The sequence below is a fragment of the Nyctibius grandis genome, chromosome 7 (genome assembly GCF_013368605.1).
Source record: "Nyctibius grandis isolate bNycGra1 chromosome 7, bNycGra1.pri, whole genome shotgun sequence".
Classification (NCBI taxonomy): Eukaryota; Metazoa; Chordata; class Aves; order Nyctibiiformes; family Nyctibiidae; genus Nyctibius; species Nyctibius grandis.
Genome location: NC_090664.1, coordinates 53,450,950 through 53,477,898, shown reverse-complemented (window position 1 = coordinate 53,477,898; position 26,949 = coordinate 53,450,950). Strand labels below are relative to the sequence as shown.

Here is a 26,949-nt window from a genome sequence, read left to right as displayed (position 1 = left end):
TGTTGTTATTTTTGCTTCCTCTTTTATATCTTAGGTGAAGAACTCTGAGATGTATTCTCCTTTGCAAATATCTAAGCTTTTCCTCAATAAAATTGATCACGCTTGTCCATCAGGTGATTATGTTTGCACAAACGTACTTGGACTCATCATGCTCAGTGAAATTGTTTACCGAAAGTAACGGGCCAAGTCCTCCGTGGTGTAAGGCTTCTGTCCAGCAAAGCACTTAGAGGCTGGTTTTCAAAGGCATTCTGCTTCACTTGAAATCAATGAGTTTCACTATTGACTCCAGAGGGAGTCAGTAAATCTAAAAATTAGTGCTTTTAAAAAATCTCACCTACCTTTAATGCCCAGCTCTAAGTGCGCAAGCAGGCACAGGGACGTTTAGGGGACACAGACTCACAGGACTCAAAAAGATCTCCCAAACTCTCAGAGTCCATTCCCCTGGCCTAAGGCTGCATTTAGTATAGCTCAGACATGGCATGATATTTGTTGCCTGACTTGTTCTAACAATCCTTCAAAGGTGGAGGTCTCATGATCTTCCTGGGAAGCCTGTTCCAGCATGTCATTACTTTTGCTATTAGAAGATTTGCTGTGGGAGGATGGGTTCAGAACTGGATTCAGCCACAAATATTAGCATCTATGAGCAAGCCGTGTGCTTCCCACTCACTGGAGATCTGGGGCTCAGGTTGGTGGCCATCATGCCAGCATCTCCTGCTGCCCAGGGCCATGGATAATCTGCAGGTCCTGTCTCTGTATCCAGACCCCCATCCAGCCTCATTCTTTCTCAATGCATTATCAGCTCTTTACTTTTTACCCTACAGCCACTGTGTAGGACATCAGGTCAGTGCCTTACCCTCTGCAGCAGCCTTTAACATGCCTGAGGAGCTTCATGGATCCCCTCAATTTTTCATTTTCTGCACTAAACACACCCATTTCTTTCTGTTTTCCAGTTCATATGATACCGAGGGAAAACAAGCTTTGTACAGTACCTGGATATCTGTTTATAATAAGGTTTTAATTTCTTGATATATCCCTTATGTTCAGGTGCTAAGAAATAGGTAACATTTTCTCTATGGGAGCATAAAACCTTTAAGTGATTTTATTTATTAATTAGCATCTTGCACATTGCCATGGCAACTGGATTAGTTTGTTTTCAATCTAGATAGGAACCATGGTCAGCAGCAGAACAACCCACTGAAGTCACTCATTTGTCTCCCATTACCAGAGTATGCAATTCCCAGTGTGCTCGATAGGAACCCTTCCCATGATAATAGAGGGTTTCGAATCGTAGTTCATCTGCATGGAAATAACCTATGTTTTTTAATAGCTACTAATTGAGGTAAAGCCCTGAGGTACACCCTTCTATGCCTCCTCATAAAAAGCCTCCAAAATGCAGACATCATCATCACCAGCATTTTGTGAAGTACCTGTATCCAGAAGAGCTCCGCTGCTCTTTCTAGAACAGGCTTGTACATCACGGACATCTCACATCAAATGACAGGATACCGGTGAAAGGTGACCTCATAGAAAATTGGGCCAAGGCACTTTGGGGCCTGATCCAGCTCCCGTTTAAGTTCGTGTGAGACTAAAGGCTATAAATAGTTCTGCGAATGTTATCCAGTACTTTACTAATAGCCAGAACAGAGCTCAGTGCACAAGAATTAAGGCTGTGTGGAGGAGACTGACCCCTGTTCATTGCTTCAGTCTCACTGAAGTCCTCCTGCAGAGAGATACATGTCATTTTTCTGGTGGGTATATCACTTAACTCAAGAAGTAACTATCCCAGAGGTGAGAAATACATGACATATTTGCGTTTTCCTTGGAGACTGTCCTGACAGTCACGTTTCCCTGCAAAGATGGTCTACAAAAATGCTGACAACCATTCAAGTTTGCCAACAGGCTATTAAACTCTTTGCTGTCCCATGTGTCAGTGGCTAATGGCAAAATACGTTCATCAAGAGTGACCTCTTCTCTCCCTACATGCACGTGACTCATGCAGACATTTATAAGACACATGCGTATCCTCAGGAGAAGGAGTAGGCTAGGTGAGGACAATCATGGTGGAAGTCACACTCTCTTTTTTTTATTTTTGCTTTTTCTCCTCGCTCGTTTCCAGACTGTGCATGAAAGCATCTGAAGTTCTGTAGGTGATTGCCAACATCTGGTATGGATGTCATACTGAATTATGCTAATACTTTCTCACATCTCGTAGGAGGAATGGATGATGTTGTGGGATCTTGCCATTTCTCATTGTTTGGTGTTGCTTGCATTTTCTATGGTTTCTGATTTGCATTAGAAAACTGATTATTTGATTAACCTCTGAATGTGTTAATTTCTACCTGCATTAACAGGAATGTTTGGGCCAAATCCTTCTTGCTTTCTGCAGATGTCAGGTTGCCTATACAGCCCTCATTCCACTGATTTTGGATCTCATGGTGTTTTTCATGTCACGCAAACAGGATTTAGCCCAGAAGTGTGGAAAGAATTCAGTGATTCAGGAAAACCCTGTATCAATTACTCCATAAGGAGTAATCTATAGACCCATTGTCCTTAACAGTTGTAGATGTTACTCAGCTTTGGATCAGATCCTCAGTTTTTGCTGCATGCTGCCTGGTTTGATGTTTGACTTGCAAGAATTAAGTAAATGCCTTTAATGCCCCATAAATATTATCTTCTATTAAGCTATATTGCAGTGCTCTCATTGGCACTATTTCAAAGGAGGATTATTTATCTAGAAGATTTAACAGTGCTCTAAATTTGAATACATCTAGCATTGCTTTTACAAAACATGGGATTGATTCAGAGAAATGCAGAGCACCTGCAGGAGGTTCTGGGTGTCCTTATTTCCCCTCAGCCCTTCCATTTATGAGGCACAGAAAGTTTAAGTGAATGGTGATGTAAGTACTTTGCTTAGCAGTGAGTTGTGCCAAGCAACTTGATGGATGCTACTTAATTTTCTGGGCAAATTTTGTTTTTAAAGGATGAAAAAAAACCAGTTAGATTGTAAGTATATCACTCCCCAAATGGTTTTCCTGGAAAGTTGTAACAAAGGTCCAGGAGGCAGAGTACAAGTTATTTTTAAATGGTCTTTAATTACAGCAGTTGTATTACTAAAGCATTCTCTTTTTAAACTGTTCAGAAGCCTGTATGCTATTAAAAAAAAAAAAAAAAAAAGAAAAAGAAAGTAAAGCAGAAAGACCTCTCATAAAGAAATTATTTGATACCTGCGAGGAATGAACTTGTAAAGCTAATAGTATAGGATTACTATTCTATTTAAAACCCCAGTAAGTAAACTGAGAAATACATGATTCGTGAAATGACCTTGAAATGAAAAATACTGGGGCCCGATTTTGAAAACAGATAGTCTTTATTGGTAATTAGGATTTTGTAGGTCTTGTTTCCTAGTATTATCCATATTCACACTAGGACTCCCATTGTCCTTGTCCATGTGAGTAAGATTAGTGTACTTAGATGATACAGATGCAGCCTCCAAGCTTACATTTGTATTACAAACAAATCAATGCACTACAAGGATTCCACAGAGGGTATTGAATTAAAAGAATTTGTGATTTTACTTTTTTCCCTTTTTTAAGACTCCATTTGCATTTGGACTTCCCAAGTTTCACCAGCTTCAGTGAAGAAACGTCTGTGCATTCAAAGGACAGCCAATGATGTGAATCATTGAAAACATTTCAGAATATTAGATAAAATAAAAAAATACTCTAATGCGTTTACAAGTAATTTCTTTTTCCCCACCTCACTACTTGTTTAAGACCTGACTGTCTTAAAGGTCTTATATTCTTAACACTGGATAAGGGTGAGACCCCAAGTTCTTCAGAATTGGGCTACAACTACAATTAGTTTCGCTTCAGGTATAAATTTCACCCAAACTAGATTATCAGAAGAGCTATGCTTTTTATTTAGGCATCAAAATAGGTAGCTAAATCTACAGATGGAGTCAAAAGTTCAAAGCTGGCCTTTTTCTAGATGCTTGAATAGAACTGACCTAATTTGTAAAATCTCTTTCTGGTGAGGAGTGCAGATAGCATGAAAATCCAGCTTTTGCCTAATGTTTGTACTGCAATAATTTTTGCTTTATTTTTGAGTAGAGCAGGGAGCTGTCTAACCTCTCGCTCTTTACCATGCCACAAACTACCTTTAAAGAGGCAAACAAAGAATTTAGTGGAGAAAGGGGGCTACCCACACATGACGGGTCAGTCCTTTTTGGTTAAATGGCCATTTTATAGACGTTAATATCATTCACAAGTTAACCTAATGGCAATACCTTATGCAGGAGTGGAATATTTTAGGCTGCTAGATACAGGGTCTGCTGGACTGTTGACCATTCTACCAGCTCATCCTCCTTTGAGAAATGATGATTTCCCCTTACTTTAACTGCAGAATTTTAAGCAAGACCAAACACCCATTTTGCCCTCCTATGAGTCCTCAAGTACATTTTCATATTATTTTAAATTATACAGCACTAGCTCAACCTTTGTGGCTGCCAAGCTCTTGAGGTGGAATTCCAGGGAACTGAGATTTAATGTGTATGATCATATTCAGTGAGCAAATCAATGTGCTTCTGAGTATTGCCCAAGAGAATTCCTCTTGTTTCCTCTTTGCATTTTCTTTTTTCCATTTAACTCAATTTCTCTTACTGCTGCCATACTGGTGACACTGATTATCAGAAGCACTGATTACTATTTATCGAGTATTAGCTAAATATAAATAGGAAAGAAACAACAAAATTGCTGCCATTCTGCAGCTGATATTAACGTCCAACTACAGCACACAAGTTTAGAAGAAGGTCTTTTTTTTGAAAAGAGTGGGTTTTGTCATATTCGTGTAATATTCAATCAGCTCAAATAGTGCTGATCTCAAAGAACACTTCAAAAGCAAGCAATATATTCTGAGAAAACAGTATAATTATTTAAATCTGTATATTTATAGAATAATAAACTGAAGCTAGTGTTATAGGGTGAAATAACACAGTAGAAGCTAATTTGTGTGACACAAGCCTTTCATGTCTGTAATAAGATGATTTGTCTGCATTGGCAGCATATTATAAAATTATTAACTTCGCCCAGCTATTGTTGGAGCCTCAGGTTGTTTTACTCAAATAGATTCCACTGGGTTTATTTGATTGCCCATATTATTTGGCTTATTTCTAATCCCAAATTCTTGTTGTCTTAAGCAAATGAATTGAAGGCAGAGGAAATATTGATATGAGGACAATGAGCTGGATTTGACACTAAAATATGTAAAAAATAACCAGGGAAAAATAACATTTCCGTACCTCTTCATCTGTTTATGTGAGGGATAAACTTATCAGAATCACCTGAATGATTTAAAACCTAATTCACATTCTCAAAATTTAATGGGATTTAGGCTTTACAGCCTTTACTGCAGCTCCATGAAAATATAAAAGACATTCCACATTTTCTTTATCCATGAATATTTTTGTATCTCACTGTTCCTCCATCCAGTTCTTTCCCTCCAGTTTTAAATGTGTTTGTGTAAGAGTAACATCAAGACCTTTTTCCAGACAAAAGTAGGCCAAATTAAACGTTCATAGTGATCCCTTATCTCTCGTTTCTGCTGTCCAGTTACAAACACGTAGGAGAAACCCTTCTGATTTTCCCTTCCATGGAGATTTTCATCATGAGAAGTAGCTATCTGCAGACATGTTTCAGCCTCTCAGTCTATAAACTCTTGGCTTTTATCTCCCTAGGACTGAAGACCATTGTAGGGGCACTTATCCAGTCTGTTAAGAAACTTGCTGATGTGATGATCCTGACCGTTTTCTGCTTGAGTGTCTTTGCCCTCATAGGCCTCCAGCTCTTCATGGGCAACTTGCGACACAAGTGTGTCAGGGACTACACCAAGTTTAACTCCACCAATGGCACATTGTACTTGGATGGTAGGATGTGGAACACCTCAGAGGAATTTCTTAGTGATCCAGGTAAGCTATTCTTTACCCTGTTGTCTGGTTGTTGGTTGTTTGGGGTTTTTTTTAATTATATTTACCAAAATCTATACGTGAATCAGCAAATGCAGCATTATGTGACTACTGGCTCTTCATGATGGTTTCAAAAGGTCTAGGTAGCTTTTTCTGATCTCTATGGTGCCTTCATAGTTCATGCTGAAAGTATTTCTATTGCTTTTCTATGACAGAGACTAAGGTCCTCATTCCATCATTGATGATTTTCATAGTTTTAGGGTGCCTCATGATATTTTTCTTAAAGCTCCCTTTCCTGGAATTAGGCAATTACATGAAAATTTCAACTTTGTGTGTTGGTCCATTTTGCACACTGTTTCTTTAAGACAATTTCTAGCTCTTGCATTTTCTAGCAAAACTTCAAAATTTGAATTAAGGGTCTTAAAAAATCAAAAAGCAAAGCAGAGCAATTTGGTATTTATTAATCTGAAAAATCCCAAGAGCATTTTTATTAAGGAAATCTTATGCTATTAGGGCCCTAGCTTATTATCTGGGTTGGGCCATGCTGCAGTATCTGGTGGTCTGATGTTTATTATCAAAAGGCTTGTTTTCTAGGATAAAGTGATTTTTAATACTCTACAGTCTGCTATACTTTGAATTACAATGAAATAGGTTCTCTGAGATGATTTATTAACATTTAAAAAAAAATAAGTATTTAATGTAAATAAACTTCAGAATGTAGACAAGTGGCCCAGCTGTTGCTGCTCCAAAACCACCTGAGTCACCAGAGGACCCACACCAATTGCAATGGACATGGGCTCACCTAAAACAGTTCAATGATGCTCTTGAGGGAAGGAAGCAGCCAGACTGATGTGCCTTGGTAGGAGCTTATGACCAGTGACCTTTCTTATTTTAATTATTTTGAGGAGAAGAATGAACCACATAATCAACTCATTAACTGGAAATTTGGCTGGGAGGAAGTGACATAGTGTCATGGGGTACATCTGCTCTGATTGTGCAGACCCTACAGTTCCTTATTCCTACATCTCCGACCATCTGCGCTATAAAAACCCTGAGCCTGACTCCTGGAATTTGCCTGGCTTGACCCAGGGCTTTGTTGAATGCCTGGCACAAGGTTGCCTCCAACCTGTGCTGGCTTCTCAGCATTGCACACCTCTTCAGCCAGGCTACATGGTCCAGGCATTGGGCCAAGGGCAGTCCCACCATTCCCCACTGGCGTCTTCTGCCCTTTCTGCTCAATTCCTCTGAGCAGCCCTGGAAGCAGTGGTGTTAGAAAGGTTTCATTCAAGGAATAGAAAGCTCAGCATTGGTGTCTTTAATGCATGATGTGGTTGATGCAGCATTAAGAAAGGGCAGCTCATGAAGCTCTGGGTGAATGAGGGCTGTGTTTGGGACTGACCCTGACCATCAGGTTATGTGTCCCCTCAATGTCCCTGTACTGGAGCCTCTTGTCAGCTGAAATGGGAAAAAGCTCTGTCCCAGAGCTAATAAACCATGCTGGACCTATGCCGGCCAGTGATGAGCCTGCTGACATGTCTTCCAACCCATGCTGTCTGTGCTTCCAGCTCGGAGATGAGTGAGTGGTCATGGAGCTAGTAAAGATATCTCTGCATCTGTGGTGGATTAAGGCACTTCACGGCTTCTCCACCCACAGATAACTGACAGCTGTGTGAGGTGCTGCTCTCATAGAGGCACTGAGAGATAAAACAGTGATGGCTACAGGTATAAAGCCCTCCAATAAAGGTGAAGGGCTGAAATGGAGCTGTGAATATGGTCTAGCTCTCTGGAAATGGAAGTATGGTAAATATACCACTGAACAGTCTCTATAAAAAAGATATAGTTAATGTCAGGGCCAGCTGCAGCATTGCTTTAAACGGAAGGAATTGTACAGCTGCTTCAGCATACTGTAAGCAAGTTTATTTGTGTGGTCCTGATATGGGGAGGAGGGGAGACACTCCCATAAATCCATTTAGTAAATCCAGCAATGGTTAATATGATCAAGAAAATATACTTGTTATCACTAAAGAAGATTTACCTATTACAAAGATAATCAACTTGGTGAGATAACGGATTAAAGTGAATTAAAGTTTAACCATGTGATATTAATAGTAAGAAATAATAATATCAATGAATGTTTTCATAATATCTGAAAATAAAGACATCGTGCATTATGGCAAACAGCCGACAATTATAGAAGATGGACAAAAATTATTTAAATAGTTGAAGTGTTGAGTCAGTGCAGCTGGCCACTGAAGAACTAGAAGAAAAGTAGATGTATAGGGAAAAAGTACTGACCTCTGAATAAGAATAATGAAGTGTTCCTCGAAATGCTGGAGAAGGTGGTTTAGCTGTTAGGCTAGGGAGAACAATATTAAGCAGGATTTTCATTTAATGTTGACTGTTGCACTAAGCAATTCAGAAATGGAAGGACTGGCTCATTTTGTAACTAGATGGGATAGTGCTTTGTATTTCATTTTGCATAAGTATTATGGTGAAATGAAGTGACTGTTTAACAGAGTAGTACTGACCACAATTTAATAACAGTCTGAATTTCAAGTACTGCAGGGAATTAAGCAATGCATACAGTCAGATTAAAGTGTAGGCAGAACAAATTAGATAAAAAGAGGAATATATTAAGAAACAGAGTAGTGTCAGTGTTTATTTTGAAGAAGAACTGGAGAAGAAAATTGGCCAACATGTTGAGAAAGTAGAGTTCACTCGAAGGGAGCACAGACAATTACAAAAGGTCTTTGGAGACTTCAAAACAAATGTGGCTGATTCACTTAGTTTGGAGCAGGGATGCCAATCTAGAAAACAGAAACCTGAAGTACTGTCAGAGATTCATAATAATACTTTAAAAAAAAAGGATGTGAAGAAATAAAGCAGTGAAAAACACTCAAAAGCAAAATTGGAAAAATGAATTGTTAATTCTGTTTATCAGGACACCAAAATAGAGAATCAAAACAGGGTGATATGCCGGTTACACTCTTCTTGGAGAGCAGAAGTTTGCTATGGATTCTTTGAGAGAGTTTTTAATGTTTTAAAGGAGAGCAGAGAGCCTCTGAAATGGCATCAACCTCCTCTTGTGCCTTTGAACTTTTCTTGCATGAATGGAAAAACAAAAAGTGGAACCCCTTAAAAGGGTAATACAGTGAACAATTGCCTGGTGCTGCAGAGGAAATAGCTGAGAGACTTCGTCATGATGTGCAAAGAAAGATATGAACTAAGTTTTCAGTCTTTCTGAGCCCTTTTTAGTTTGAGATAACTGTGCCACGTGCACTTGGTACAGGAGACATTTTGGTTTAGTAGAAGGCCTGGGATAGATTCAGCTCTGCTTTTTTATTCAAAACCGACTTAGTGTCTGGACTAAATTGTATCCTCTTTCCCTAGCTCCTCTCAACCCTGAGGCAGGAAATTTTTTCTCATCTGTCTTCTCAGTCCACTTGTTTTAGTTTTATAGATGGGGAAAAAAAGTAAATTTATAAACTTTGTTTGCATCATCATTGGCTTAACCACAATTACATAGTAACAATTGATTTTTGATTGATCCTTCAGGAAATACCCACCATGCCCCCAGGGTTCAGGAACTCCTACCCTTAGCTACACACTCAAGACCCACAAGTACTTTCCTGCTGTACCACTGTGGTCACTATGACTGTCTTGGCTGATGGTGCAGGTGATGCCCGGCCCCTCTGCTACTCCTGTTCCCACCTTCATCACCAATGAAGGCAGCATACCGGCATCACTAGTGGTAGTGGAAGGAATTGTGGTGGTAGAAAAAAAATCTTTTTTTCCTAAATCTGGAAAAAAAAAAAATTGGTCCATTTCTGTGCATGATAGATCCATAAGCAGTCAGCCCCCACCACCTCCCCTTTCAGGCCTTTGGCTGTTGCTTAATCTTTCTTGCACGAACTTGTCAATCACAGAATTACAGAATAGTAAGTGTTGGAAGGGACCTCTGGAGATCACCTAGTCCAACCCCCTGCTAAAGCAGATTCACCTAGAGCAGGTTGCACCGGATCCCGTCGAGGTGGATTTTGAATAGCTCCAGAGAAAGAGACTCCCCACCCTCCCTGGGCAGCCTGTGCCAGTGCTCCGTCACCCTCAAAGAAAATAAGTTTTTTCCTCATATTCAGATGGAACTTCCTGTGTTTCAATTTGTGCCCATTGCCCCTTGTCCTGTCACTGGGCACCACTGAGAAGAGTCTGGCCCCATCCTCTCAACACACTGGAGATGCAGGTATAAAGTCTGCCTTTTGATGGGCACATCTATCTCATTATGACCATGAGGATTTTTTCTATTCTTTCCACCAATCTAAATGACTCTAGGTCTTCAGAATTTACACACCAACCTCTAAGAAGAAGGTTTATCAGAAAAGTTATTCCAGTCCAGTTTTTCCTCCAATCATTAATTCTTACCACTGCAAACCTAGGAAGGGGAAAAAGGAAGATTAAGGCAGAAGTAGCTCATCAGGTCTCCCAGCCTCCTCTGTAGGACTGTTGGTATGAATGGAGCATGGGATGGGGGACAGCTGAGCATTAGATAGAACCAGGCTAAAACATTCTTGATGTCAAGTGCCAATGGTAAAGTTAAAATGGAGGCACAGCTCGTTCGTCTGGGAAAACACTGACTACTGGTAAGTAATCATTTTTCTACCTACAGTTCTAGATTTGGTAAGGGACTGCAATCAATAAGCCCAAGGAAGATTATTTTTAGATATTAATAATAACAAACCTGGGAATCTGAAGTTGTAGGTGCAGCAGTGCTCATATAAAAAAAATGAAATAAAAAATGTAGAAAATAATGGTAGTTTACATCCACAGCATTATGAAAATTATGTGATCAATATAAAAGATATTGAGCTGTCAGTTATCTTTAGGAGACCTAATAGTTTAGAAATACCAGCTGACTGAAAAACTACAAGCTTAATTCCAATTCTTGTAAAGATTTCTAGGAATAGCATGCTTGAAAGCCTGTCTTAGGTTGTGGTGTTTAAATTAAAGATGTATTTGATGAAGTGAAGCTTTATGAATGTGTGAGAGTGGATTGAAAGGTATATGACGTCAGATATGTCACTGGCTTAGAAAGAGAAAAGACATACCAATGGACTGAGAGTAGTTAATTCACATGGCTGATGATTGTAGAATCTTTAATGTCATTTATGTATTCCATTACTAAAATGGATTATTGACTAGTCAGTAAGTAGTAAGTAGAAATCTGTGTTTAAATAGTGTGTTCTTTTGCAGAGCAGGGCTCAATGTAAGTACTGAACGCATAGGAAAAAACACTTAAGAAAAAAACCTTAAAAATATAGTAAAATTAATATAAAATCACTTTTGAAATTATAGTCTCAAACCCCAGTATTTTCTTTTTCTTTACACTAAATACCCTACTTAAGACACTCTGAAAGGTTGTTGTTTTCAAAGTGTTCTATATATGTTTTCTCTCAAAATCAGTATCTTGTAAAGTAAAATAAAACCCTATAATTTCTTTTAGATAATCCTGACCAAGATATTGAAATAAGAAAAATTGAAAAAATTAAATAAAAGAATGTTTAAGCTTTATTAACCTTTTATTGGGAGGAATCAACTGCCATTTTTATAGCTTAAAAGCAGATTTTTCAGGGATGCTATTTTTTTCTTCCAGACTAGTTTCTGACATTCATTTCAGGGCAGTGATTTTTCTCTTCTTCTGAAGTCAAGCTGTGTAGTTACAAAAAGTCTGGAAAAATAACTTTAATTAAAAAGAAAAATTCCATTTAAAGATAAATATCATATCTGTTTTGCCATCTCTGGTTAGATCTGGAAGACTTATGGTTGCTTCAGGTTCCATATTTAGAAAGACGTATAAATACATTAACTTTAGGTCCTTATTTTAGGTACCTAGTCTTTGTATCTCCTAATTACATCCAACAAAGCATTAGGAGTGATTTGGAGAAGGAACTTTCTGAAGTGGTGAGGAGCTTTCTTCATTTTCTATCCCTCAACCATACTAGGCAGCCTAGGGAGATGGTCCAACTACACCAGCCACATTAGATGCCTAAGGCTGAGGACCGTGAGCATTCTTCATAGATGACCTTTGGTTGCAGAGCAACTTGCTGAGCGTTGATGTGATACCCATCTAATCATGGTTTTCTTGGTACTTGAGAAGGGATCACAGGCTTATGGGAAGCAGCTCGTCTTGGACATGGTGTGAATACAATCAGAGGCAGTCTGACTGCTCGGTGCTGATAAATCAGTAGTGGTTCTAGACCAATGTGAAATAATTCCAGAGTTTTTTCACATCCTCTTTAATGTCCTAGGTGTAATGCACTGTTGAAATAAATGGTCATGGATCTTGAGGCATATATCTGTGAATATATAAAAATATGTATGTGTGTATATAGATGTGTGTATATCTTCTCTAAGCTCTGTGCCTGATTAGTAGCTCTGCCCGACGAATTGCTTCATTTTTGCTTTCAGAACCACTGAAATTGAATGATATGAACAGATATTCTGAAGCTGTATGAGAACTGTATAGAAAATAATGATGTCCAAGTCAGATAATAAATGTAGCAAGTTTGGGGAGAGCTGAAGTGTTTGAGGTGTTGTCTGAGGTGGTAATAGAAGACAGCGAGTGTTTGATGAGTAATTGTGGAGGTGGGAGGAAAGAGGGAAGCAATAAATCAGGTTGAGACTGGAATAGGTGTTTTATTATGCATGATTGTATGTGAACCAACGATTAAGACAAAGAACCTCTCTGGGCTTTCAGACTGTGCTTTTCAGCGTGGAATCTATTCACGTTACTCCACCGTTAACTGTAAATATTGTGGCTTTCTTCAGGCGCTGTGGATCTTTTGATAAATAGCTTCATAAATGCTCAAACATTAATGCTCTGATGTGTTATTAACATGGGTATTGTACCTGTGCACTTTAATGTTTTAAGCTAAATAGAAGAAGAAAGGCCCAGCAGAAGAAGTGCAAGGATCAGAAAAACATAGGGATTGGTACTGTTGTATGCAATAAAGTCTCTTCCCAACCATTCAACAGGAATTTTTTTCACCTTGTGGTAAAAGAGTAAGTTCTTATCTTGGAACAGTTTGTAAAACAGGAGGATTTGTCCCCTATATACATTTTTTTTTTGCTGTCATCACTGCATTACTGCTCACAGAAAGGAGATATCTACTAGAGGAAAGACTTGCCATAGAAGTTTCAGACAACATTTTCAGAGTTTTCCTGCACCTTCAAATTGTTCATAAACTACCAAAGTAACATGCCACTTGACTCACACAGTGCAGTTCAAAGAGGCATTTGAAAGGACTTCATCTGTGCCCTTTGGAGTATGGACTTCTGCTTGCCCCGGGTTCAGCAATAACGTGCCTTGCAAAGGCAAGAGGTTGCGTTCACTTTTAACTCTGAACAGTCAGTCCAAGTGCACCGTGAGCCCACCAGAAGAGAACACCTTGCATTGCTGCTTTCCCTTATTGCACTGGTTTTAAGGATTAAGTAAAGAAATATTTTCTCCTGATACTTTTCACCAATGCTGAATTCACCCAGATGAGGTGGAGATGAAATATGGGAATTGCCAGGCTCATTCTGGCCTTGTTTTACCTACAGCAACATCTGTCTGTGGCACAGAGCAGCCCCACATGTTCCAGAATAAATTAGTACAGTCTGAGGTATATTTTTCTAATTTTTTTGTTAACATTAACTATTATATCTCTGGATATCCTTATCTACATAAGCAACAAATCTCTCTCTGAATGTTTTGGCTGCAGGGGCAGCCTGTGGCAGTAACTTCAGCAGTTGAAATGGCAAGTGTAGTGAAAAATATTTCCTTTATCTTTAGTTCTGAATATTTTTTCTTTTTTCTTCCCCACCCCGCCTCTATTTTCTTAGGGCAAAAAACATTGTTATCACGTTCTGTGACCAGGAGCACACAAAGCTCCCCGTTCTCATTTTCCAGAATGCACGTTATTTTTGACTCTGATAGTCACCTCTTTTCTGAGATAAAAGATCTCTTTTTTTTTTTTTCAATTGCTCTTCTTATTAAACTTTTCCCAGTCATTCTCATTACACGCTTCTCAATACCCTTCAGTCCAACAGTTACCCGACTGAAGGCAATGCTGTGGCCTGTATTGTGGATGAGACAAGCCACGGGTTTGTGGGTTGTTTCCTGTATAGTATTCCATCCTGTTCCTCCCGCATCTCAATATTACACTTTTCTTTGATCACAGCTTCATATTACATATAAGTGTTGGCTAAAGATCTCTGAAAAAATCCGTATCTGTTACCTGAACTGATGCAGGGAATTTAAAACTTGACAAGGTTATAGATGGGTGAGATTTTCTCCTTCTCTGCTTGACTTCACATTCTGACAACATAATGTCTCACTTCGCATTTCTCCACTCATTTTTTTTAGTGGGATGGACCTCTTTAGTGTTCCTCATTCAGTCCTGGCCTTGGACTTTATTTACCTGGAAAATACTGTGTATAGCATATTTTGTCACCTCTCTGCTCATGCTGTCTTTCCCTTGTACTTATAAATGTAATAAGGTGGTGCAGATACAGCCCTCTGTTAGCCTTCAGTGATACTGCGTATTGACTTTTCATCTTAACCTTTGTCTTCTGTCTCTTAGTCAGTTTTTGATCTAATTCATTTGTTTTCTTTATCACAGTACAAGCAGGAGTAGTTTCTTCTATTTTTCTGGCATCTGTCTGTAGCCACAAATGCATTCGACCCTTGCAGCAGCTTTTGGTTTTAATTCCTTTATGTGAAACATATAAAAAACACAAAAAACACAAAAACACAAAAAAAACCCACCAAAACACAAAAACCTCTACAAAACTTCCAGACAGCACACTTCAGCATTTTGCTGCCTATTCATGTGAAGAGTATGTCTAAACAAGTGGTACTAAATATGCTTTTAGTTATGTGCTATGCAGCCTACAGGCCTAAGAGCAAGGGTCTGCGTGACTGGTCAGACACAGAGACATGGAAGGAGGATTTCTGAAGATGTTTAAAAGCCAGCATGCGTATTTATTGCTAGTCATTGTCTCCTGTTGTCTTCCTCAGGGTGCTCATGGACTTGGCATGGTCCCCAAGCCAATTTGATAGCATCTAAATTTTCCACTCCCCTCTAGTCTGCAGCTCCAAATGCTCCTGATGTGCTTTTTCTTCCCTCCTGATGTGCTTTTCCTTCCCTCGGACCATATACGCAGCACAAACCAGGTACTGTGGATCTTTGAGGCTTTCAGAGCTTCTCCCTAGTGCACGGGAGCCATCTAGCAGAGGGCTTGATTGATATTTTTAGTGGCTTTTTCTCAAAGAGGGAAAAAGCTGTACTATTGAAACTAGACATGTTCTTTTCTGTGCCGTGGTGAGTGCTGAGCCCTGGCTGGGAAATTGTGTCAAGCATGGGGAGAAACACTGATAGGAGCCTACCAGAGACACTCGAACTTAAGGAGACCACTTTCCTCCCAGCACCTTGTTGTATGGTTTTCTACGACCTCTTCTTAGCCCCTCTATATCTCCTGCGGGATAGCTCATGCCCAGAATTCAGGGCTGTAGTTACCCTAAAGTCACATATTAGCCAATGCTGTATATAAGATACTCAAAAAAAGTTGGCTGCTTGGACCCACCCACCCATCCTCACAATTAACTTCTCCTGTTCCTTTTTTAACTGGAGTTTTGAAAATGTCCTTTCAGAGAGTTAAGGAGTAAGGTGATGGGAGAGAGCTGGCCCAGAAGCGAGTGCCCAGGGGAAGAGGGAGGGAAGGATGGGAAGCCAGAAGGGAGAGAAGAGCACCCAAGAGCCTGCAAAACCCAGCAGAAGGGCTGGCAGCAGCAAATGCCAGGGAACGGCAGAGGAGAGGAGAGCCAGATCCCCTGTCATGGGGTGAGCAACAGGAGAGTAACTGATTATTATAATTATTTGCAACCCCTTTTAGCAGGGAAGAACTAACTGGCAGTGCCATTTATTTCCAAGCATTCTTCCTTAATAATACCCTTAATACAGCCTGTTCCATCGCTTTTGTGAGGCATGTTTTTCATCTTCAAACTCAATTTCATTTATTAGAGACTTCATCGTGTGTGACACAGTGTGCACACAGCAAGTGCAGCAAGGATTCATTTTAATTATTGTGTATCACCGGGAGGTACAGTGTGTTTGTGCTGATGGGCGAAAGGGCGAGGAGGTGGTGTCATCTATTTTGTTTCTGTGTCACGTATCACGACTGTAAGGTGATGGGGCTTTCTGAATTGCATTTTAAATTTGAAATCGAGACGTTTGGTGGCTGTTAGTGCTCTGTGCCAGCCATAGCGCAGGGAGAAAATCTCCAACCAGCAAGCACCCATGTGGCTGCAATAAATAGTCTGAGATAACAGACACCTCTCTGAAGTTTTTGTTAGAAAGTCAGCCAGAGGACTCTACTCTGGGCAATGACTAACGATATTTGAATGCCGCTCTTTATTCAAGTGTGATAATATATAGTTTTTTTTCCAAATTGGAATGAATTTGTTGTAAGACAAGTCAAAATATCATTTCAGTTGGGTCTTCGAAGGAGGAACAGAAGCTGGACTCAGAACCCATGTTTTCTAAGCTGACTCTAACCTTTTCTATTTTTTTGAACTGGAAAATTTTCCTTTCCTTTGCACAGAAATAAGGAGGGCTTCTACCCTGCAGCTTTACATACCCCACTGGCTTTCTGCTCAGTGGTGTGATGTACATGTGGAAAGTATAAGCTGGAGCATAATTTTAATTATAATAAATTTTTTTTTTGAGGAAGTTTGCCTTTTTTTTTCTTTTTAACTTGACAGCTGGAGCCATTGTGAATGTTTTCTCTGTTAGAATTGCCTGTTGTAGAAGGGAGCAATGCAGAAACCTGAAAGATACTGATAAACTGGAAAAAATATAGAATAAACCAGCAGAAATTATTAGAAGCTTGAGGAATTTACTTTGGAAGGAAGACATTCCAAGAATAATCTAGAGGAACTTGTGTATTTTCTCACTACTTGCATACAGCTGTAACTTTAGGGACAACACTGTGCTTTGAGCAGTGTAGGAGGCAGAGCATTGACTTGCAGGAGACAGAACAACTCATGGTGCTACAGGAGGGAAAATAGGGTGATATATTTTCATCTTCCTAATGCTGTTGCAAACTTAAGCTTTAAGGGACCACTGATGAGTGTGGTTAGGGCCGCTACCAAGCTTCTTGGTGTCCCTGGAAAGCCAGGAACTCTGTGGATGTTGGAGAGATTGAATTACTCTGGGTTGATGTAAATATAACAGAGCTGGATTAGTGAACGTTATTTCCTGGGCTATGTTTAGTGTAAGGTCCCTTTGCTGGTGACAGTGAAGAGCATATGTTACCCGCACTCCACAGTCATGGTGTTTTGCTGTCTGGGCCCCATGTCACATCTAAAGACAACCATTAGTAGTCCCTACTACTATGTAATGTATAACAACTGTGCTGAGCAATATTTGTTATTAACCCTTTCATCAAAACAATTAAATTCATTAGAGGAGTGTTCACTCTGATGCTACAGGTATGTTAATGTCAGTGTCAAGGAAGATGTGATTCAGAGTAGATGGAGGTAAACCTCTACTATTTTCCATCTAACTGGCACAAGTACTAGTTGCAATTAGGTTATGGTAGTGTGAGCTTCGTCATACCCTGTACACAGCAAGAGGTATGTGTCTGGGCTAAGTCTTTACTGTTACTGGTGCTCGAGCCACTTTGGCCAAAGCAGTTGCCATCATCTCGCTGTCCTTTGCAGATAGACAAAGCTCTGTAAGAAGGTAATAAGCAGCTCATGAGCACTCACTTTATAGGATTATTTTACTGAACTCAGCACCTCTGAGCCCTGGGAAGACAACACCAACATATGGATTCATCATACACCTGTTTAATGGCAACAGAATCAACCTGACACGAGTAATACTATGTCAGGAGCACTGGAGATACAGGGTCTTCTTATGTATTTATAATGCTCAGGCACAAATGTACATATATTTTGGAGAAGATACAGGGTCTTCGTATGTATTTATAATGCTCAGGCACAAATGTGCATATATATTGGAGAAGATGGCATCTGGCTATTAGAAAGCTTATTTCTGTTGGATTTTTGACTTCTGAGTACTAACAAGAAGTGTTTCGTGTTATTGAAAAATAGATGAGTTTATTTGGTAGTAATGGAGTAAATAATGTGTGACTGACCAGAAACTGATATGAAGCCAGTGTTATTCTTACCTTGTTTTTTTAGTTCTTTTAATATGATCAAGTAGTTATCTTACCCTGGAAATTCCTGTAGCAAAGTTCCTAAAAGGTATTGTATACACCATAACTGTGACATAAACGTTTTAGTAAAGATGGTAGAAAAAACAAAAAGATAATTTTCTTTGGAAAAAATGGCATGTTGTGTAAAGTAAATGTACATACATGCACACATACAAATGTCATTGCTTTGGCTTGATTTTACATTAAACATTGAAAAACATTCTGCTATGGAGATTCTCAGGGGTTTTTTCCACTTTCATTTTGTTGTTTTGTTTCCCACTGACATGCAGAAATTTTTCAGTGAAAAAGCTAACAAAACAAAACAAAAGCTAATTGAAATCTTCCAAGACAACGAAAAAGTCATTGTGTTTTCAGGTAATGTTGATCAGTTTGAGCAGTCTATGTTTCAGAGAGAAAATCCTACTGTAAATGAAAAAGGAGTTTTATGCTCTTTGTCCACGTTAGAGTTAACTGATGGAAAGGTGAGGCCATGGGTTAATATGATACCAAGGTGGTTTGTTCTTAAAAGCAAGAGTGATGGCTGCTTGCTTCTTAAAGACCTCTGATTGCCCGGCATGCTTGATCGAAATATAAACCAACTTGCTTTGAATGACAAATTGATTGTTGTGTGCATTTTTGGTAATACAGCTATTTGTCTCCTTGGGTATAACACTCTAATCCCCCCTTCATTTATCAGTCAGAAATCAGCAGTTCAGCTCTTCCTCAGGCTGAGGTTTGGCACAATAGCTGTGACACTCTATTGAGCAGTTGCAGACCCCGAGGTGAAGATACCCCCTCCCAGCAGCATATACGCACCTACCATATTGCTTGTTTTAGGAACGTAAATGTTTAAGTCAACAGCAGACATCAGAATTTTGTCTGTTCTTGAGATTTTAAATTTCTTGTTTGCACACAGAGTCCTCTTTTCATCCTTACTTCTGTGCTCTGACGCTGTTCTCATCTTCTGATTTGGTTGACCAAGAGGTGTTGGCCAGTTTTCAACCAGCACTCTGCTCCAGAGCTTCAGTCGTCCCTCAAAGAAAGTGGTTAACACACAGTGACAGATCTATGGTCCTCCTGGTCTTAGCATTTGCAGTCTGAAAAGTTGCGTTCCCGGGGAGCAGTGCATGTTTGTCAAATTTGGGGTACCCCATGTGGTGACCATTTCATAACGAGCTGCAGAACCTCTGCAGTTGTTTGTCTGTCTCTTACCTCATGGTTGTGCCATATTACCTCCGTATCCCAGAGTCTGATGGGTTTGTGTCACTATGTATCTCAAATAAGATACCATCTGTCCTGAGAAAAGCAGAAGACTTTCGCCAGCAGAAGTGGAGGGTGAAAGGAGATGGAAGACATGGCATCCTTCCCCCATTTGTGGTGAACCTTCCCCCCACTGTGGTACAGATCTTTAACCGTATTGAATACCTGGGTGTTGCTGTCAGTCAAGATGTTTCCGTAGAAAGCCCACACGTAAGACAAAGTGGAAAAGCGTACAGTCTGAGCTGGATATATGCTCTGATAACTTGTGAACACCATCGTGTGCCCTCGTAACCACAAATTCATGGACAGTAATTCCCTCTTGGCACGCAGCAAGGCAGGGCTTTTCCACTGCTCGCAGCTTACTGAGAAAGGCACAGCACATCTGTTCTGTGGCTTGAGCCATTGAGCATTCTTTGCATAGCCTGCCTAGATAAGCTGTCACTCTTGATTTTTAAAACATTTCACAACAGAGAGTTAGCCTAGAATGGAGAACCTCTTCTGAGCATCATCTGCAGAGGCCTTTCTGCTACAAACACATGCTGTGCAAGACTGCCACCATCATGTCTTATGTCAACAGGGGATCATGTCCTCTCTGCTGCAGCAAAGCACACTGGTGTATCTACCCCCCATCAGTCATCTGCTGTCCTCTGCTTTGCATTCATTATATTTCTAGATCAATGCTTTTATCCATTCTTCCATGCCGCCACTCAGGTTTTAGAGATGCTCCTTAGAACATCTCTTTTCTTCAGACTCTCTCTGGAAGACTAATTTTGCTTATTCTTTTGAGAAGAAGTTGGCCTTCTCTTTCTCTGAATGTTAGACTTTATTGGCTGGGGATAGAAGAGGGAGTGTGTACACAAAGGCTCTCATTAGCCTGGGGTTGCTGATTTCTTTAAGCCTCATTGATAGTCAACCAGGGAATGATCCAGAGCACTTAAATTTAACTTGCACCTCTGAGTCTCCCTCAAGAAGTGTCTGTCTCTCTCCATTGCCATTACAGATGACTGTGTTGATAAATATTTGTCTTTATGAATACTTCCTTGTTTGTTTGATCTTTAACAGGCTGCATTTTTATGTTTCTTTTGCTTTATACTGTATGTTTTCTATGCTGAGCAGAATCCACCAGATTGGGGGAGTGGGCTGCTTTGTTAGTATTATTACATTTTGATTTGTAGCTGGTTGCATTTTTAACCTATGAGTCAGGAATTTTTATCACAAACTTCAATTAATATGTGTCTTGTCAGTGTAGAGTCTAAAAGCTATGGGCAAGCTTCTGGTTTGTTTTCACTACATAATGCTGTACTCAATTCAGTGACAACGTTCTTGGTTACAACAGCCAGGGTCATGGCTAGGTATGTTTCCTACAAACATTGCCTACAGCCCTGCTGCCACCTTATTAAACTGGTCCGATTTGGAATACAAACAGCAAGTGCCTAAAGAGCTTTGAAGAAATATATTTGTTTTTACAATTTATAAAAGTTAAAATTAGCAAAACAAAGCAAAAAGGTGCCATTCATCTCTCAACTACTGTCCCAAATGAACATGCTGGTTGGTGGATGATATTTGTGTGTGTTATCATTCCCAGAATGTGCTTGTTAAAAAGCCGTTTCTCTATTTCTGTTGCAGTGAACTATTTCATAAAAAATGGTACAGAAGATGTGTTACTGTGTGGCAATAGCACTGATGCTGGGTAAGTGCTTTAAAAATATCTTCACTTCTGTTTTGTCTTTGTTGTGGTTTGTATTTTTTTGCTATGTTTTCCTTCAGTTCTGTCTAATTCTCACCAGCATGAAGTAGATATTTCAACTTCCCTGTGTCAGTTGTAATAGGAGAGAGGATAATGACAATATTGTGCATAGTAATACAATTTTCTGAACTGCAGGGAAGAGAAGTTTCTGTGTGTCACTTATTCAGGTCTAAAATCTTCAGGGGCTTTATTACAGTTCTTTTTCAATACATTTAAATTCCTCAGTAAAAAAAGTAGTGAAAACTAACTAACACTTTGGCTGAGTGGAGAGTATTTTAAAGGAAGTAAAAGAGGAATGGAAACAGAAAACCTGGAGGGATTTAGACTGATGATGAATTCTTGGTTTTTGGCAAAGGAAGATAAACAAATCAACAAATGCTGATCCCCAAAATAACATGCTTTGGAGGTGGGAAGGTACTCAGTTTTGAGTTGTGATCTACATTTGTACATTATATGTTTACAGACTATGCGTGTTTCATTTTCTTATAGTATAGACAGTGAAGAGATCCAGAATAATTCCCGTGGTATACTAACTTACTATGCATAAAGGACTTTATTCATATCCCTACCATCTGTAGATGCTAACGGTTCCTCCTGCATCCAGTCCTCAGATTCTAAGTGCATGGTCTGAGTGTGTGATTTTATTTGACAGATTTTCATGATCTTGATGGAAATGGAAGAGATCAGAAGGGATGGAGAGAGATGGGAACTTGTGTGAGCAGAGGAGATTATAAGCTGTGCAAAGATTGTAGGCTGTTAGGAGTTGTAGGAAAAGGAAGAAAAGACCTTAGAGTGGTGGGATGCATGAACATTTGATCTGAATATGTGAGAGTATTTGAATCAGGGAGGTGGATGACCTAGGTCAAGTGAGAGGAGGAGGTGAGATGATCTACTTTTGGCGGGAGATGTTTTGAGTTGGTAGAACTACATGTGGAAGACTGAAAAAATTAGGGTTTAAATTAGGAAGAACTCAATGTGAAAAGAGGCATGTGTTCATAGGGAGACAGCAGGAAGATGAAGGGAAGATAAAATCTAAACTTGCTTGTGGACAAGAGTGCGAGAAAAGCCATGGGGTCCTGGAGAGAGACACTTTGCTTTCTGCTGCCACTGTCTATATCTGTGTTTACATAAGACAAAGGGAAAGCTGAAGTGTCAGCCTTCCCTCTGCATGTCTTGCATGTCCGATCTGTATTGCCAGTCTAATTTAGACTGTAAGCTCCTTGGGCAAAGGGCCATGCTTTCCTCTTTGTTTGTTCCACGGAAGGTACAATGTCAGCATTCATTAATTAAGTGGTTTGTTGATTGTAATATATTGCTTTTATCCAGGCTCAGGCTGGACTCCAAGACTATTGGGATGTTTCCCAGGGATCCCAGGATTTGGCAGTCTACCTATGCTGGTGGACTTCAGCCTTTGCTAGCCAATAGGCAATAATATTGAGCAAAAAATTATCTGCACAGCAACAATATTTTGCACATCATGAAATGTTATACATTGTCCTCTGATGACATGAACCATGGTGGTGACAGGCTGCTAAGGTCATGAGGAATGTTGAAAGGGTTGATTAGATGATAGGTAGTTTGTGAGGCATAGTTTAGGGACTACTGCTTTGGAATTGTCCACGTGGTGGGAAGTTAAATACCAATCCAATATCCATGGAGTATCTATATACTAGTAGCATGTACGGATTTAAGGGTTGTATTCTAGCAAGGCATATTAGCAAAACCACCCTTATTTCCTTCCCTAGAAAGTCAATAAATTGCAAGTGTCAGTAAAAAGCCATGACTGGAGAAAGCCTCCAGTGGAGGCACTGTGCCCATGAGAGATTCACAGCCTGAAAGAGCCAGCGGAGGACTTCCAGCTCTCATGTATAAGAGGAGGAAAATGCCACCCCCACACCTAAAGTGCTTGTGCTTGTTTTGATAAATACACCAAAACTATCAGTGTTTGTGCCATTAAGGGAAACCCACTTTCCCTTATGCATCAGTTCTTTCTCTCTTGCTGTTTTAGTTAAGTATTTAATACCACTGGGTAAGGTTTGTTTTTAAATGCCTAAAAATGGGGAATCACTATTCCTACTTACACAGTTTTTTTAGCTCAGGACTAGCATGTGTTGTCTCATCTGTTATACCTTGCACAGAGCTCCTGCCAGTCAACCACTCCTCTTGTTTAAAGACATGAAGATAATTAGGAAGATGATCCTAAGGCCTCAGGGACTTGCAAAGTCGTGTATTCCCACCTGTTATGATAGAGAGACCATCATTTACAGGCTGAAGTGTCTAACAGAGTGGGATTTGTTTTCTCTTATCCTTCAATTGTCAAAGGCAAGAGCAAGTGTGTTCAATAGTAAAACACAAAATCTGAATACGTGAGGCCTTTTGGGACATGTTGCACCACAGGATCAGGGGAGGTGTGTTAAGAGTGAGTGGATGCATCAGACTGTGGTTACCCTATCTATTAGTAAAAAAATTTATGACAAATGAGGATGCTTCAGTTGGGAACCTATTGAGGCATCGGGAAAGCGGGGTAGGGAAAGACAGCTGGCAAGGCCACGTCTGAGTGTTCATAGCATTTGTGGAGCTTGCTTCTGCTCCCAGAGCTTGAATTTATTAGCCTCTGGGATACACTGAGGACCCAAAGGAAATGCGGGGAAGGGTGGTGTCATGCGTGTACTCCTGGAGGGATTTGTTGTTAGAGTGAGGGATATCTGTGTTGTGGCTGTGATATTAAATCTCAAGGTAATTGACAAAGCCGTTTTAGTGCATTTTAAAAGCATGTTAATGACACTCTGAGGTTTGGCTGGTTGCTGTTATTATAGAGGAGTAAAAAAAAAAAAACAAACTAAATAAATCTACTATGGCAATTATTAGGTGATGAAGCTCAGATGGTCTGATCTAAGAGTGTGTAGTGATGGAGACTGCAACCTGAGCTGGAGTAGCAGGCCAAAATCAGCAGGGAAATGATCATCAGTGGATGCTATATCACAGACAACCTAATTACCTCCAAGGTGGGGGCTTTATTACATTACTAGGAGGGACTGTTTTCTGAACAAGCACCCAAACTGCCAATAAAGCAGGAGGTAATGGATCTAGCTAATATTGATTCTAGTTCAGAAGGGATTTGAATAGATGTATGTCACTCAGCAGCAGCAAACATGTCTCTAGTACTTTACCTGGCAGATGGAAGAAAAAACATTTATTTATGCTTTTAGATATGGTCAAGCAACCTCGAGAAGCTACTTTAAAAATCACGCTGCAGAGGCATAGTAGGAATGTTGGGGAGATGACATATTTCTTAGTTGCACAAGGAATAACCTGTCTGTGGAGTTTCCCATGTGATGCCTCAGAAACTTTCTTCAGGGTACCTGAAATTTGATTTTTCTTCATTTAATCAAATAGAACTTTTGTGTTGTTTTTCATTTTGTTTATCCAACTGCATTTCTCCCTTTGATGTACTGCAAGAATTTGCTTTGTATTTACAAGGAACAGAGAGTCCAATGGAAACAAGAAGTAATGTTTGGAGTAGAGAGAAAATAAAATGATTGTGATCAAAGATGCTCTTTGGCTCAAAGTGAACGCTAGTGATGCGTGCTCGGTGTTTCACAAGCAGCATATTCAGAGCACTATGTTAATGGAAAAATCCTCTGGTCTAAGATGTGTGTCCCAGATATTGGTCAGACACTGGAAGCAGTGCTAATAGCAAGGCTCTTTTAACAAAAAAAAAAGTACTGTATTTGCAGAATTATTCATGTTTCTAGATGTGTTTTGGGGTTAAATTTGGTTGTTCTTTTGGATGTGGCTGCACTGGGATTTACCCAAGTTGGTTCTCTTTACAATTTCAGCTTCTTTTATTTGGTTTGCTTAAAATAAATGGAGAAAGCTCAGATAGTCTGATTTTTCAAGGGGATTACAAATTCTATAAATTTTCTTTTCAATTTAATTCCCAACGTTGTACCTTATCCAATTTTGAACACCTTGTTTTAGCCCTAAGGAAGGTCCGGTAAAGATCTGGTACAGTGATCAAATATTTGGAAGATCTTAGCTAGGAGCAGAAGTTAAAAGCTTCTCTAACCTTTGTGAAATCCAGTCTTGGCACCAAGTGGATTGTGCTTTGCAAAGGCTACAGAACAGCAGGTGACAGCAAGCAGCACCATACACTGCCTATAATCAGGCATCACAGGCCTTTTGAAGGCATCTACCCTACTGTGTGAAAGTGGCCCTTGAGGGCAAAACCACCACATATCCACAGGTCAGTATTTACGGTGATAGTGCCAAAGAGAAGGCCCATAGTTGGACGCAGTGCTTTAGAGTGTGCTCAGGGACCTACAGCAAGGACAAACCCAGGACCTCTGTGCCTGGCCCCAGGCAATGGGACATGGCCAACACCAGGCAAGAAGCAAGGGAGCCTCCATGGGCACTGCTCTCAGGAGGAGATGCAGTCCTGATCCCACCTTCAGATCCAACGGGTCATCCTGCTAAAGCACATCAGCAGTCCCTCTACCAGGCATCACACTGCTGCAATCACCAGACCAAATTTCACGGCGAGTGGGCTGCAAGAACCATTTCATGTCATGTCACACCAACCTGCTTCATGCCATCCATGCAGTTACAGCTTGCTCCTTCTCCATGACTACTAACCGTTCATTTTGACGAGATGACCGATACTGCAGAGTCCCGTGCTTCCCCACAGAGTAAAGACTTACGGGAGCTGCAGCATCTTGGAATTATCTGTCCAAGAAAAAGGAAGATACATTTCAGCTCTAAAGCATTTTCACTTCTATCCTATTGTAATTTCACAGGGACATTTTTCTGCTGTGCATAGACTGCTGTTTTTTCTTCCTTTTCTGCCTGAAGATTTGGAAGGGCAATAGAAACAGGAAATTTGTCCATTAGGAGAGAGAAACAGACAAGATGCTATCAGTGTACAAAGTAAACAAGTAGGAAAAAAGAGAAACTTCTCTTTGTTCTTTTCACTTTTTCACTTGCAACTGCAACAGGGAACTGGTGTTTCAGAAAGGTGTGCATGTTTTAAGACAGTTGTGTCCCCTTCGGATCTCAAGGTCAGACTGCTTAATTTTTTTTCACCTTTCACATGATATGTCCTGTATATTCAGCTTGTGGGCAGGAATAGTCTACGAGAGTATACTGACAATGAAAGCACATTTGCATCGTGTCTGTACTGATATTACCAAAAAGACTAGTGAACAGGAAGGAAAAGCAGCCAGTAAAGCTACTTCAGGATGCAACAAGAAAGCACCTTTGGCAACCGCATCCTAGTAACTGTTGCTATGGAAACTTTAGCTACCTTTATCCTTGCTATGACCTTGATTTTTCTTAACAGATTACATTAAAATACTGTACAGAGTGGGGCAAGATTCTATATGGTTTGGTAAATTCTGCTGTCACTGAGCTTATGGCATATAAGGGATGAAAGAAGGACCATGTGGTGTAGCACTCCTCAAAGTTTTGAGTGAGTCCTAACTCTTTCTAAGGTATCATCAGAAGAAAACTTTGTTTCCTGTTGTGTTGTGGCATTTCACTGAGGTAATTCAAACCAACACGTAAAATTGTATCAGATGCCTGTTTTCAAAGTCACCAGAGTACCAAAAGCAACACTTTTATGGTAGGTTTTCCTCACCACCGTATTGTCATCATACTCATTACGGCATGTACAGCAATGCAGCACTTTGATCTCTCTGAGCTATAGTAACATTCCTTTGCCTTTATA

The 26,949-nt window shown here is 39.9% G+C and overlaps 1 protein-coding gene across 3 annotated transcripts in view; it reads left to right on the top strand.

Moving 5' to 3' along the window:
• Positions 1-26,949, top strand: part of SCN5A (sodium voltage-gated channel alpha subunit 5) — a 173,677-nt gene that overhangs the window by 18,491 nt on the left and 128,237 nt on the right. For all 3 annotated transcript variants that reach the window (XM_068404979.1, XM_068404978.1, XM_068404980.1), the window contains exons 6-7: positions 5,732-5,962; positions 21,104-21,167. In XM_068404979.1, the coding sequence (XP_068261080.1) occupies positions 5,732-5,962; positions 21,104-21,167 (295 nt within the window). The remainder of the gene's footprint in view (positions 1-5,731; positions 5,963-21,103; positions 21,168-26,949) is intronic.